Raw genomic sequence first — 13,378 nt, 5'->3', positions numbered from 1 at the left:
GCAGGAGAATTATTGATAATAACTTATTTTTTCAAGATAAAACAACATCCCATAACCCGCATCCTGTTTTTATTTTGTTCCATTGAATCAATCTTAAATGCTGACCCCTAGCAACAAGTACAGAACAAGAAAACAAAATGCATCAACAAACGACAAACCATCCTTACTGCAGGTACCAAGCTTAAGTAGTGAAAAGACAGGCTACCACTAAACGTTGACGGCCACAAAAGGAATTGAATAATCAGCTGCTTGGGTTGCAATCTCCAAAACCAAGTGGTCATGCAACATTCCTAATATTTCATTATTGTACAGACCATCACAACACAAGCAATTTGAGAGAATAGTTTATTTTCAGAATTTTCTGAAATCAAATTAGTGCACCCAGCAGTCTGATCAGTTCGTTCACCAACATTGGACAATGTTTTATCCTTTCAAAATATCATTTTTGATAAATATTTATGAAATTTAACATTATGAGAACAGCTTTAAATAAGCTTATTCTATTTACAAAATAAAACAATATCAAATTGCTCAGTCAACTACATGAGACAGTGTGGAAGAAAAATTAATATCCTTCCTTATTTAATTTTGATTGGAATTGAACAAGGTAACGAACGGGTGTTTTGGATGAGACAATTGGCAGCTCTTGCTTGACCAGGTGCAGAAGAGGTTGTGGGAATCAGCAAAGTAAGATTAAACATATTACCTCTTGTCTGGGGATATGTTGAAGGATGGATGGTAAACGTAAACATGAAATAGCAGAGCAGATAACAAAGCTTGTTTTCCCTTCTGTGAGGAGTTACAGTAGATCACCCGCGCCCCCTACCTCTTGTAGCGTAGATACGTTACTTATGAGGCTTATGATTGGCTCGGAGACGTGATGGTGACGCGGGCCGCCTGGAAGATGCCCTTGTATTGGCTTTGTCTTGTATTAACCATCTGTTGTTGAATAAGATTAACATAAGCGAAAAGTATGTTATGACCAATGAAATAATTGGTACCATGTAGTTGTTAGAATATTTTCGTAGAGTGGTATCTAACAAAAGTTGTTTACCACACAGTATAACTGTCGGCTAATTCTGCTGTGAAATCAGAGAACTGGTGAGTAATTTTACTGCAGCCATCTCTCCATATCATGCAATAAAATCTCAAAGCAAATCTGCAAAGTCTCCGCTTTTCATTTTCCATTAATTTCCCTCTAAATTAATTTCTTCCAGACAGAAATAAACTTGTGTGGTGATGAGGAGTCAGTGGTCAATAACATGCCAATCAGCATTCAATAAATATGGTTAGCCATCCTTTCACAGGCCGTTGCTTTGCTCACAACATAATTAAATAGTTTGAAGGGTCCCAACCCAAAACGTCACACATCTTTTTTCTCCAGTATTTTTTCAGTCAAATACTGATCAAGCAGGTCTCCGCTGGAAGGATTAGCTTGGATTTCATCAGGTCAGATGTGTTCTTCCGCAGAATCGAATAAATCCTTGACCGAAGTAAATAGGCAACGTTTCGGGCCAAAACCCTTCTTCAGACTGAAGAAGGGTTTCGGGCCGAAACGTTGCCTATTTCCTTTGCTCCATAGATGCTGCTGCACCCGCTGAGTTTCTCCAGCATTTTTGTCTACCTTCGATTTTCCAGCATCTGCAGTTCCTTCTTAAATCCTTGACCTAGATCTAGATGAGCTGTTCTGATCTGAACCTTGATCAGGTCTTCTACAGATGAAGGCTTTGTCCCTCACCTGGCTTCTGACAGACAGAAGCTGTAATGCTGCTGTGTTTCCCATGGATGACAGCTTGACTACTATATTTTAAGTCTCTGGCTCCATCTCCAATAAATGAAGGCAGAGTACCGAGAGTCTGTGTCTATATTTTTTATATAGATTGTAGCTGTACCCCAGGCCTTGTTGTCTCTAAGCGACGGCTTTAGTTCTGGCGTGTTTTTTTATATATAGATGAAGCTTTCATTCTCTCCCTGCCTCTAATAGGTGATTGTAAAACTATCATCCAGTTGGATAAGCTATAACTCCAAAGTGTGAAAGATAGCTACATCTTCTAGATGCGCTAGGACGCATCCTCAGTGATGTGACCAGGGGTCATCGGGTGTTTCGGGTCTCACAACATCAGACACCTTCGTCCAGGCGACCCAGCCGGGGTTGATCAGGCCCCGACTTGCGTCCCAGCAGCAACTGCCCACGGATCAGCCCTCTTAATAACTACTCTGCAGGGATTTGGAGACTCTAGTGCGTGGAGGGACTGGGCCTCTGCGGGGTGAATCGCGGCCGGGCCCCTCCTGCATCTCCACAGGTTCAAGGCCTGTGCACTGCACCTCTTTCGCCTTCTCCGACCTTTTCATTCTCACGATGGATTTTTAGGCCACGGAGGTTCATTAGGCCTTTTCGTAGCTTTGTTGGGTGTGTTTCTCACGAAAGACACAGACTGGGAAGCTAACCCAGCCTATATATAAAAGAAAACACCGTCAAGGCACAAGTGAATGAAAATAAAATTGCAAATTACTCCACATATATAATATTGATTCGACAAAGAATAATTAAACTATCATATTTTAATATTTTAATCCTTAGGTAAGACTGCTTGGATGAAAAAATGTAAACAGAGATTAAATAGGGCATGATAGCACAACCGGTTACATTATTTGCCTTGTATACTGAAAACTGGTACATTGATCCAGAGAAGCAGGTTTAAAATCCACCAATTGGGGAATTATATTTCAATTGAACAAATCTGAAACAAAGCACCAGTAATTGTTGTGGTAATTATTTAGCTACCACATTGTCATAAAAACTTGTATGGTTTATTAATGCCCTTCAGAGAAGGAAACCTGCTATTTTTAATCTCATGATTCCATACCCATCAATGGCGGTAATTTTTTAACTGCCTCCTCCACTCAAGTTCAATTGCGGATGGACAATAAAAGACAGCATTTTGAAAATCAATCTCATAAGCAATTATTGTTTTAATATATGGAAGTACTTTGCTTGCCTGAGTTGCCAAGTGAAATAAATACTTCAATATAACATAAATTCACGAGAAATAAAGTCCAGACACACTTTAATTTACTTACCAATATTTAAAGGCGTTAAAATTGAATGCATTACCATCTTTCTTTTGGCTCTTTAAATTATGCTTTCAATTCAAATAGCAAATGTTAATACTTATAAAAAGGTTATTCTCGGTTAAACTGCATCATTTTTTTTGTGATGGCTATTTATGATGCAGCATAAAGCTGTTTCTCCTGTCCCAGAGCAAATCTCCCTTTAATATGCCACAATGTGCCACATGTTAAGGGAGCTGAGCATTACCTATTGAATTAGAGCCCCACTCCCATCTTTCAACTACTATTATAACATGACACTGTCAATAATGACTGATTGATTGAAAAATACTACATGGAAACAGGTCCTTTGGCTCGTTGAGTCCATGCCAACCATCGATCACCTGTTCACACTAGTTCTATGTTATCCCACCTTCTCTTCCACATCCGACACACAAAGGGCAATTTTATAGAGGCCAATTAACCCACAAAATGGACGTATTTTGGATGAGGGAGCACCCAGAGGAAAATCCACAGACAGCACCCAAGGTCAGGATCGAACTCTGGCACTGTGAACAATTATCTCTCCCAGCTGCGCTACTGTGCCGCTTTGACATTTAAAATCAAACTCTGCGCGTGAGGGAACACTTAATTTACTGTACTAATGTATTTTGTTTTTGGAAAAAGATTTGCTTGCATTAATGTATATTGTTTTGGAGAAAGAATGGAGCTCAACAGCTATTTGAAAGATGGGATCACATCAAATAATAACTGACTAAGAATTGCTTTCCTGTTAGACAACTCCCTCTTTTAATTATGTTAATCATTATACATCTTATACAGGAAGCGTTTAATGTACAAAAATAGAGTGAATTCCCAGAACCTCATGCAATAACAGTAATTTTCTTCCTATGACTGAATGTTGATAAAAGTCTAAATAATTCAAATAAGACAGATGGGACATTACACCCCAGACCCAACCAGTTATCCAAGTTTCTGGAATAAATTATCGAACACTAGCTTTAAATTAGCAGGCTACCTGCTAACCCGATTTCCCAAAGACTAAGACATGCAAGCTTCAAATGGAAAGCATTGGTGGGGAAGGTTGCTCTTCCATTTTGTACTTTTAGGAGTAGCACTGTTTTGTCAGTGTATGATCAGTTTCCAACTCTGGTAATATGCCAGCTCCTTTGTTTTAATAAAAGTACATGTCAAGTACTTGGATACATTTAAGCAACCAAATGCTCATTTAAACAAATAATATACAATAAATTAATGAAGGGGAAAGACTGCAGTGAAGCACTAGCCTTCCATGTTAAGCTGTGTCAGGAAGATCCGTTGCTTGTAAGACAAAAGGTTGTAGTATCACCTGGTTCTGGATCATTCACATCTGAGATCCTATCACTGAGACAATAGACCACATGCATCCACTGCTGGTTAGTGGATAACGCGTTCAAACTTCTTCAAGAACTATTCTTATCCATAAATAATAGGACCTTGAGGTATCCTTGTTTTGCTCAAAACTGAATTGAAGTAAAATGCTAAGTTTACAGAACAGAAGCATGAACCATACATTATTCATGGTCCTGAATCTCTCACTGCAATCAGTTCCCATTCTGTACAGTTTTAATGTAAACTCCATCAAGCTCCTTTTTAGAATCTCAGATTGTGGTAGTGAAGCTAAATGAATAATAAGAGGTATATTGAAGGTGCTACTGATTGCTGTCCTTATTTTTTGTGGGAGTAAGGGCTAACAATTAGATAATATACAGTTTTCCATCTATAACTTTAATCCGGTTCTTCAGATATGAAGAGCAACCTACAAAGAGTTTATAATTTATCCTCCAAATACAACATTGTACATTCTCAAAGCCATGGCAATGTTAGGACATTAAATACAGCCTGAAGAAATAACAATTCTGTGCAGGACACAATAATCCAGTTCCTTAGCAACATTGGTTTTCAGAGAATAAAGACAGTAGAGCTTTATGGCGTTACTAACTTCCAGTGCAGATGAATAGACCACATCAAATAGTTCACACTGTTTTTGGTAATTACATAATTAATTACAGTTTAATCTGATTGAAATACTTTACATTAAGGATATGCAGAAACCCAGAATGGTCCTTGCTGATCCTCTCTATCAACTAGCATAAACAAACTATACGAATAATCCACTTCTTTAACCCAGACATTAATATTTATCAGCTACCACATGCATTTCAAAGTTAGTTCAGCATTTTTTCAGAAATGCTGTGGAGTTTAGCTCCCTCATCAAGATGAAGGCTGTCGACGTGTAAGGCAAGCCACTTGCATAGTAGTTATCATGGTGGGTTTCTGCAGCAGGTGGGAAGTTGTCATTGCTTTTCCAATTCTGTTCGATGATATTCTGTACAACTATACAAATGTACAGCACCAATGCTTAGGGCTTGACTATATGTATATGAACAAAGCCCTTTGCACCCTACCAAAAATAGGGTTAAAAGGTGATTGTTGTGGGTACAGGCAGATTGTGTCCACTTCACTTGTATCATTCATCAGCTGACAGAACTATCTCCTTCTCCATCGCGCTCAAGTTCATCTGTAATATCATCTGTGTTTCCTGAGTCACTACTTGCGGCAGAACTGACTGATGGGGAATTTCTGTCCAGTGAAAGAGAAAAAGGAAATGTTAGAAGTGATAAAAGTCATGCACTAAATCCTACAGTACACGAGAGAGCATTCAGCTGACGATGCCTATAGCAGATCTTTCCAATTTGTTTCACTGTACTGCTCTTTAACTGAATCCCTTTCAAATTTCAGATGAAACAATGCAATTCATAAAAAAATGTCATCTTCTCTCAGGTCTCTGCCATTACATTAAATAATTCCCTCTGATGACAATCTCCTATTCCAAATTTACTGTCGAAAGAACCAAATAATTTTGAGCATCGTCTGAATGTCCCTGTAATGTTTTCCTCAAGAGAAAACATTCTTAGCTTTCCTAATTTCTCCAATGGTTCTTGGGAATGTCATTTTTCTAGGCATTTCATAGAACATGGCGCATTACTCTAATTCATTTTGTCATGGAAGGTAAAAAGCTACAGGTTGTGCTTGTGTACAATTTTCCTGGTCTTGGTCTTTTAGTCAGGAAGAGGTGCTGATTAGAGAACAGGTCATCATGGTAGTTTTGAACTATTCCCCAATATCCATATACAGCAGCAATGACAGGGTTTATTATTCACCCATCCATCTATAAACAGTTGGATCACAGCTATGCTATATGCACCACGACAGTGTGCCAGTAACGCTTTGAAATGTCTTGCACTTAACGTTTATACAAATCTTAAGATTCTGTGCTCTAACATCAAGAATTTCTGACCTGCCTCCTGACTGTTTAATGAGCCGACGACAGGTTTCCATCTGGACATCTAGGCCACGCTTCATGCTGCACATTTCCATGTATTCGTGGAGGTGACGGTTCATGTCACTTTTGGCACTGGTCAGCTCCAGCTACACCAGGGAAAAAAAAAATGCAATGAAACAGATTAAGCAGTTCAGATGTTGTGCCAGAAGAAATAGGCTGTACTTCAGCAAATGGAGTCAGCAATGTTAATGAAATCTGAAACTTTCAGGCAATACTTAATGTTCGTTGAAACAATCTTACCTCTATTTGGCCAATAGTCTCTTGATACTCCTTTTCTCTGGTCATGAAAAGTGATTCTGTTTCTTTGATCACCGTTTCCAAAGTTTCATCCTTTGGATAAAACAATGACATGGTTAACTACTCTTTACCAAAATCCATAAAACATTGAAAGACCCCACTGGGTCACGTGCCCATACTCTATACTTGAGTGCAGGAGACTGCATTTGTACACCAGACATAGTTAAGATGTAAAGTTGAAACCCGAGAGTGACAGTTTTTTTCATCCATGCTTTAATAATGCCATATCTGTTCAGAGATAACTTGGATTGGCAATGAGGGAGCGAGACTCAATGCCTCTTCTAGAATAGCAGTAACGACTGGAGATGGAATTATAGTGTTGTAACCCTCAAATATTAATATCATGGGGGTACAGTAAATTTCATACAACATGTCATTCAGATGGAGGGGGAGGGGAGGGGGAAGAAAGAATATGGAAGAATATAAAATATAAAAGGATAAACAAAGCCAAGATTGTTCAGCATATTTTTCAATGATCACCAACTGAATCTCTAGCAGAAAAGAACTCTGTCTTTGCACTGGCAGATGAGAAAAGGCAAATAGAGACATCATACAGAACCTCAAAAGAAAATTCAACTTGATGAAAAACTAATTTCATATTTGAGTAATGTTGAAATATTTGATCTGGAGTTAATGTGAGCCAAGGAAGATAGCAACGAACTCCTTGTATTTTCTGTATTTCAGAATGGCACCAAACATTATTTACAGATATCTATTAGTTTCGACGAATTCTCGAGTGCAAGAAATAATGCCTTCAGAATGTCTGGGTCAGATATTTCATACAAAACAATCCACTATATTAACATAGCATTGAAGATCAGAACATTTTAAGATATTGATAGCCTGATAGGATCATTTCAAAGAATCTCTGCAAAATTATGTTGAATTATTCACTTGCAAATAAGAATACCTCTGCAGGAGGCTCCACAATGTTTGTGTACTCAGAGAAATCTTCCCAGAGTAGTAGAGTCTCTTCGTTTTCCTCCCAGCTTAAACTGTCACAATCATCTTCAAAGTCAAAAGTCTCTCGCCTGGGGAAAAACACACAAAATATTAATTCTAGATACATGTAAAGGTAAAACAACGTGTTCTGCAATTCACCCTTGAAGTGTCAGCAAATACTGCAGAGGGCTATCACAATGTTTAATAAACATTTAGACAGGTTTAAAAGGATATGGGTAAAACGCAGGCAGGGGGGACTAGTATAGATGGGACATGTTGGTTGGAGTGGGCAGGTTGGTCCAAAGGACCTGTTTTCACGCTCTATGATTCTATGACTATGACACTGAGGGATATGATAGATATGTATTTGGATGGACAGGGACTGATTATGGATAGCCAGCATGGTTTTGCTTGTGGGAGATCATGTCTTATGAGTTTTTTAAAGAAGTATCCAAAAACGTTAATGAGGGTAAAATAATTCATGAAAGCCAGACTGATGAAATGGACACACATCACAGATGAAATTTAATCAAAGGTTGTGTAAAGTGATTTATTTCTATCAGATGAATGAAAGGAGATATATAACCCAAAACAGGAATATTTTAAAGGAGTAGATTACAAAGCAAATGCCTGCGCAAAAATACTAAACCAGCATCAAGTTGAAAAGATTGTTAAAAAAGGCAGACAGGATCCTTGGTTTCATGAACAGCACAATATGTGTTGAGAGTACAGGGCAAAAATACTAGAATAGGACCATGAATGCAGGAATTCTGTTGTTTAAAGTCTGCAGCTTGTCTTCTTTAGAAGATCACAAATAAATTTAATAAAGATTCAATGGTTTTGACACATAAATAAGCACCAACTGCTTTCAATGATAGAAGGGTCCATAAAAAAGATGATGCACTTTAAGGGAATTCTCAAAATAACTGGAGGATAGGACTGACGTCAGCTGATAAATTTTGCTCTGCATTTTTTTCATTGTTCCAATATCCTTCCTGTAGCAAAGATCCAGTGAGCCTGTAATGCTATGAAGACTGGCCCATTTCAGTTGACATCGACATCGGCCTGCAACAAATTCTCCAGCTACTCAATGCTTATCCATTTGCCCTCTTTCAAAATAATTGTTTGGTGTGAAAAGCCATAATATCTGCATTTGTACAACTTTTAAGTTTGTTCTTTCACATCATATAACTTTGATGTATTGTGGTCTGCCTACAAATCAATGATGCTAACAAACAGTTAGGAAAAAAATAATAATTTCCTTCCTTTTCAGACAACTTGACAGAAAAATAAGAAAAAGCTGGAAATAGTCAGCAGGTCAAGCTGCATTTGTGGAAAGAGAAATCCTTTGTAATATCAGGTGCATCAGGCCATTTTCCACTTAATGTGTTCTGGTTATGTCCAGGTTAAAATCCCATATTGCCAATTTCACTATCCAGTCAAGCTCAGAAGCAACCATTTAGGAAACTAAAGATAGACACAAAAAGCTGGAATAACAGCAGGACAGACAGCATCTCTGGAGCGAAGGAATGGGTGACGTTTTGGGTCGAGACCCTTCTTCAGACTTCAGAGAACTAGCCTGACTGTGTATGGAATACTGACTGTGTGTGGAATGCTGCCATAAAAATGTGAGAAATACTTCACTTACATAAAACTTGAAATCCAATCATGCAAATAGCAAGTCTCAGATCTAAACCTTTCAAGAGGAGGATATTTTCAATAATAAAACATTTCCCCAGTATTACAAGAACCTCTTGTTCACCCGATTCATGTCATGTAATAGGACTGGTTCAACTTTAATTCAGAGATACAATTATTTTTTCTCTAACTAAACTCTAAACAATGCCCAAAATGATATTAATTGTATTTCCTTTCCTCATATGAACAGGTGGCTCATCAGTGTATACTTTGCCCTTAGAACTGAAATTAGTTAAGAAGAAACAGCAGACATCAATCTTAATTCAACAAAATACATACATTGCCGCAGCCTCAGATCACCACCTGCAACGCGTCATATTTATTGAATTTTAGTTTGTTATATATTATTTACATGTATTGTATTAACAGGTCTGTTATGCTGCTGCAAGTAAGAATGTTATTGCTCTAGTTAGTACATATGATTGTCAGTACATATGACAATTAAACACTCTTGACTTTTACAAACAGTCTCTAAGTGTAGAGCACTTGTAACATTTTAGTTCTGGGAATTACCATCTTCCGTTCTCTTCTACTTTCATCTTACATAAATTGCCCATATTAGCCTTTGAAATTAAATGAATTGAAATCTTTAAAGGAACCACAAAGGATGGTCCATCTTCCAACCCTCTGTAAAGCCACAAAATTAATGAGGCGGCAGCTTTGTCATTAGACACAGAGGAGATACCGCAAATGTATACAAAGTGCATTAACTAACCAGAGGAAACTATTAATTACTTACAGCTGATTGAGCATCCGCTTCATTTCATCTGTTATATTAATAGATGTGCTCACATCATCATCCGAATGCCGCGTTGTATCTCCATCAGTTTCAGAGCTCTCATCATCACATGCGGGCTTCTTCTCTTTCTCCTTATCTTTCTCTTTCTTTTTGATGACAGTTGGCACCTTTGTAAATCAAAAAGTAGAATCCCAAATGGTAGCAATCTCTCATTAACTCCCAGAGTTCTAATGCTGGATGGTACAGCAGCAGGAAAATAAGACAAGTTAATACATGGATGAAATGGTATACTGAGATGGACCAGATGGGCTACTCAGAGCTGACACCAAAGTTCTTGCAAGGATTCTTGCATAATGTCCTTCCTCAAATTAGGAGTCGAAAACTGCACACAATACCCCAGGTGTGGTCTCCCCAGGGCTCTGTACAACTGCAGAAGGACCTATTTGCTCCTATACTCAAATCCTCTCATTTTGAAGGCCAACATGCCATTAACTTTCTTCACTGCTTGCTGCACCTACATGCTTATTTTCAGTGACTGATATACAAGGACACCCATGTCTCGTTGCACTTCCCCTTTTCCTAATCTGACACCATTCAGATAATAATCTGCCTTCTTGTTCTTGCCATCACATTTATCCACATTATACTGCTTCTGTCATGCATCTGCCCATTCACCCAACCTATCCAAGTCACCCTGCATCCTCTTCATAGTTCACACTATCCAAGTAACCCAGCTTCGTGTCATCTGCAATTTTACTAATGTTACTTTTAATTCCTTCATCTAAATCATTAATATTGTAATTAGCTGCAGTTCCAACACCGAGCCTTGCAGCACCCCACTGGTCTCTACCTCCCATTCTGAAAGGCACCCGTTAATTCCTACTCTGTTTTTTGTCGCCAACCAATTTTCTATGCATGCCAATACCCTACCCCCATACCATGTGCTTTAATTTTGCGCACGAATCTCCTGTGTGGGACATTATCAAAGGCTTTCTGAAAGTCCAGGTACACTACATCCACTGGTGACATGTCCCTTATCCATTTTACTTGTTACATCCTCAAAGAATTCCAGAAGATTAGTCAAGCAAGATTTCCCCTTCGTAAATCCATGCTGACTTGGACCGATCCTGTTACTGCTATCCAAATGCGCCGCTATTACATCTTTAATAATTGACTCCAGCATCTTCCCCATCACCGATGTCAGGCTAACTAGTCTATAATTCCCTGCTTTCTCTCTCCATCCTTTCTTAAAAAGTACGATAACATTAGCTACCCTCCAATCCACAGGAACTGATCCAGTACCCATAGAACAGTGGAAAATGATCACCAATGCGTCCACAATTTCTAGAGCCACCTCCTTGAGTACCCTGGGCCCCATCAGGTCCTGGGGATTTATCAGCCTTCAGTCCCATCAGTCTACCCAACATCATTTCCTGACTAATGTGAATTTCCTTCAATTCTTCCGTCACCTTTGATCCTCTGTCCCCCTAGTACATCTGGGAGATTGGTTCTGTCTTCACTAAGGAAGACACAAACAAATTACCTGTTCAATTCAACTGCCATTTCCTTGTTCCCCATAATAAATTCACCTGTTTCTGTCTTCAATGGGGCCACATTTCTGCCACAGAAGGTAGTTGAGGCCAGTTCATTTGGCTATATTTAAGAGGGAGTTAGATGTGGCCCTTGTGGCTAAAGGGATCAGGGGGTATGGAGAGAAGGCAGGGATGGGATACTGAGTTGGATGATCAGCCATGATCATATTGAATGGTGGTGCAGGCTCGAAGGGCCGAATGGCCTACTCCTGCACCTATTTTCTATTTGTCTTAACTAATCTTTTAAGACAATGTACATCAGGAGAATCTTGAATTTCAGTTAACATTATTAGTCATTATACTACATCTCATCTGACACCATGCAGAGAATGTTTTAATCTGCTGGACAGTAATAGTAAAAACTTTTATTCACATGCACTTTTATTCACAGCCTCAATTTTCACCTGGAACATTTTGCTCATGTCCTCAGAATTTCGTTGTTGTGCCACGTCACAGAGTTTGGCAGTGATGTCAATCCTACGACAGATATCCATATCCACTTTCATGGCTTTCTCTTGAATCTTGGTATCCAGGTCAGACATTTGCTGAAGTGACATTGAAGACGACTTATAAAGGCTGTGCTAAAATTATGCTTTTCAATTCAATGATTCAATGCACCGAGTCTTTTACTCAGGACAGGCAAGTCAAGAACCAGCAGACATAGGTTTAATGTGAGGAGGAAAGATTTAATAGGAACCCAAAGGGCAACTTTTTCCACACAGAGGGTGGTGGGTATATGGAATGAGCTCCCAGAGGAGGTAGTTGAAACAGATAGCATAACAACATTTGAAATACATTTGGACAGGCACACGGATATGGGTTAAAGGCATATGGGCCAAACACAGGCAGGTGGGATTAGTGTAGATGGGGCATCTTGGTCAGCATGGGCAAGTTGGGCTGAAGGGTCTTTTCCCGTGCAGCAAGATACTACAGCTCAAAGTGAAACTCATCTTTAATTAATGCACTAATGAAATTAAATAACACCTGCTTAAGACAACCTCAAACTTTACAAAATCATTTTTCTACTTTCACGTGTATAGCAATAACAGCCAGCAACCTGACAACTTAGTTTCTGTGATTTATTACATGCATTTCTGATTTTTAAAAATTGAATCATGCCAGCTGTACAAGGTACAGAGGACAGGGTAGAGGTAGCAATGGCAGGGATGGAGGGTAAGGAAGGAGATGGGGTAGGTATAAAGAGGTGGGTAAGGCAGCTGGGGAGCTCCAACGAAAAAGGGGGAACACTAGGAAAAATGGATGGAGGCAAGGATGAAATGGATATCTATATAATTAGTAGATCTGTAGAATCTATAGAATAGATTGTGTAAGAAAGAACTGCAGATGCTGGTTTAAATCGAAGGTAGACAAAATGCTGGAGTAACTCAACAGGTGAGGCAGCATCTCCGGAGAGAAAGAATATGCAACGTTTCGGGTCAAGATCCTTCTTCAGACTGATGTCAGGGGGCAAAGATAGAATGTAGGCGGAGACAGTAAGACTAGTGGGAGAACTGGGAAGGGGTACATCAAAGATGTACAGGTTTGTAGGTTAATTGGCTTCCGTAAAATTCTAAATTATCCCTGGTGTGTAGGGTAGTGCTGTTGTATGCGGTGATTTCTGGTCGGCGTAGGTCAAAGAGCTTGTTTCTACGC

At 39.0% G+C, this 13,378-nt stretch overlaps 1 protein-coding gene across 4 annotated transcripts in view; it reads right to left on the bottom strand.

Moving 5' to 3' along the window:
- Positions 1 to 2,542: 2,542 nt before the first annotated feature.
- Positions 2,543 to 13,378, bottom strand: part of iffo2 (intermediate filament family orphan 2) — a 32,869-nt gene continuing 22,033 nt past the window's right edge. For 2 of the 4 annotated variants that reach the window (XM_033048276.1, XM_033048277.1), the window contains exons 5-10: positions 12,130 to 12,270; positions 10,134 to 10,300; positions 7,665 to 7,785; positions 6,698 to 6,787; positions 6,413 to 6,543; positions 2,543 to 5,694 (exon numbers count right to left, since the gene is read on the bottom strand). In XM_033048276.1, coding sequence (XP_032904167.1) covers positions 5,589 to 5,694; positions 6,413 to 6,543; positions 6,698 to 6,787; positions 7,665 to 7,785; positions 10,134 to 10,300; positions 12,130 to 12,270 — 756 coding nt within the window. In that variant the 3' untranslated portion in view covers positions 2,543 to 5,588. The remainder of the gene's footprint in view (positions 5,695 to 6,412; positions 6,544 to 6,697; positions 6,788 to 7,664; positions 7,786 to 10,133; positions 10,301 to 12,129; positions 12,271 to 13,378) is intronic. The other 2 variants (XM_033048273.1, XM_033048274.1) reach the window with 1 other exon arrangement.

The sequence above is a fragment of the Amblyraja radiata genome, chromosome 31 (assembly GCF_010909765.2).
Source record: "Amblyraja radiata isolate CabotCenter1 chromosome 31, sAmbRad1.1.pri, whole genome shotgun sequence".
Taxonomy (NCBI): Eukaryota; Metazoa; Chordata; class Chondrichthyes; order Rajiformes; family Rajidae; genus Amblyraja; species Amblyraja radiata.
Note: the sequence above shows the minus strand (reverse complement) of the source record. Positions and strands in the feature narration are given on the sequence as shown.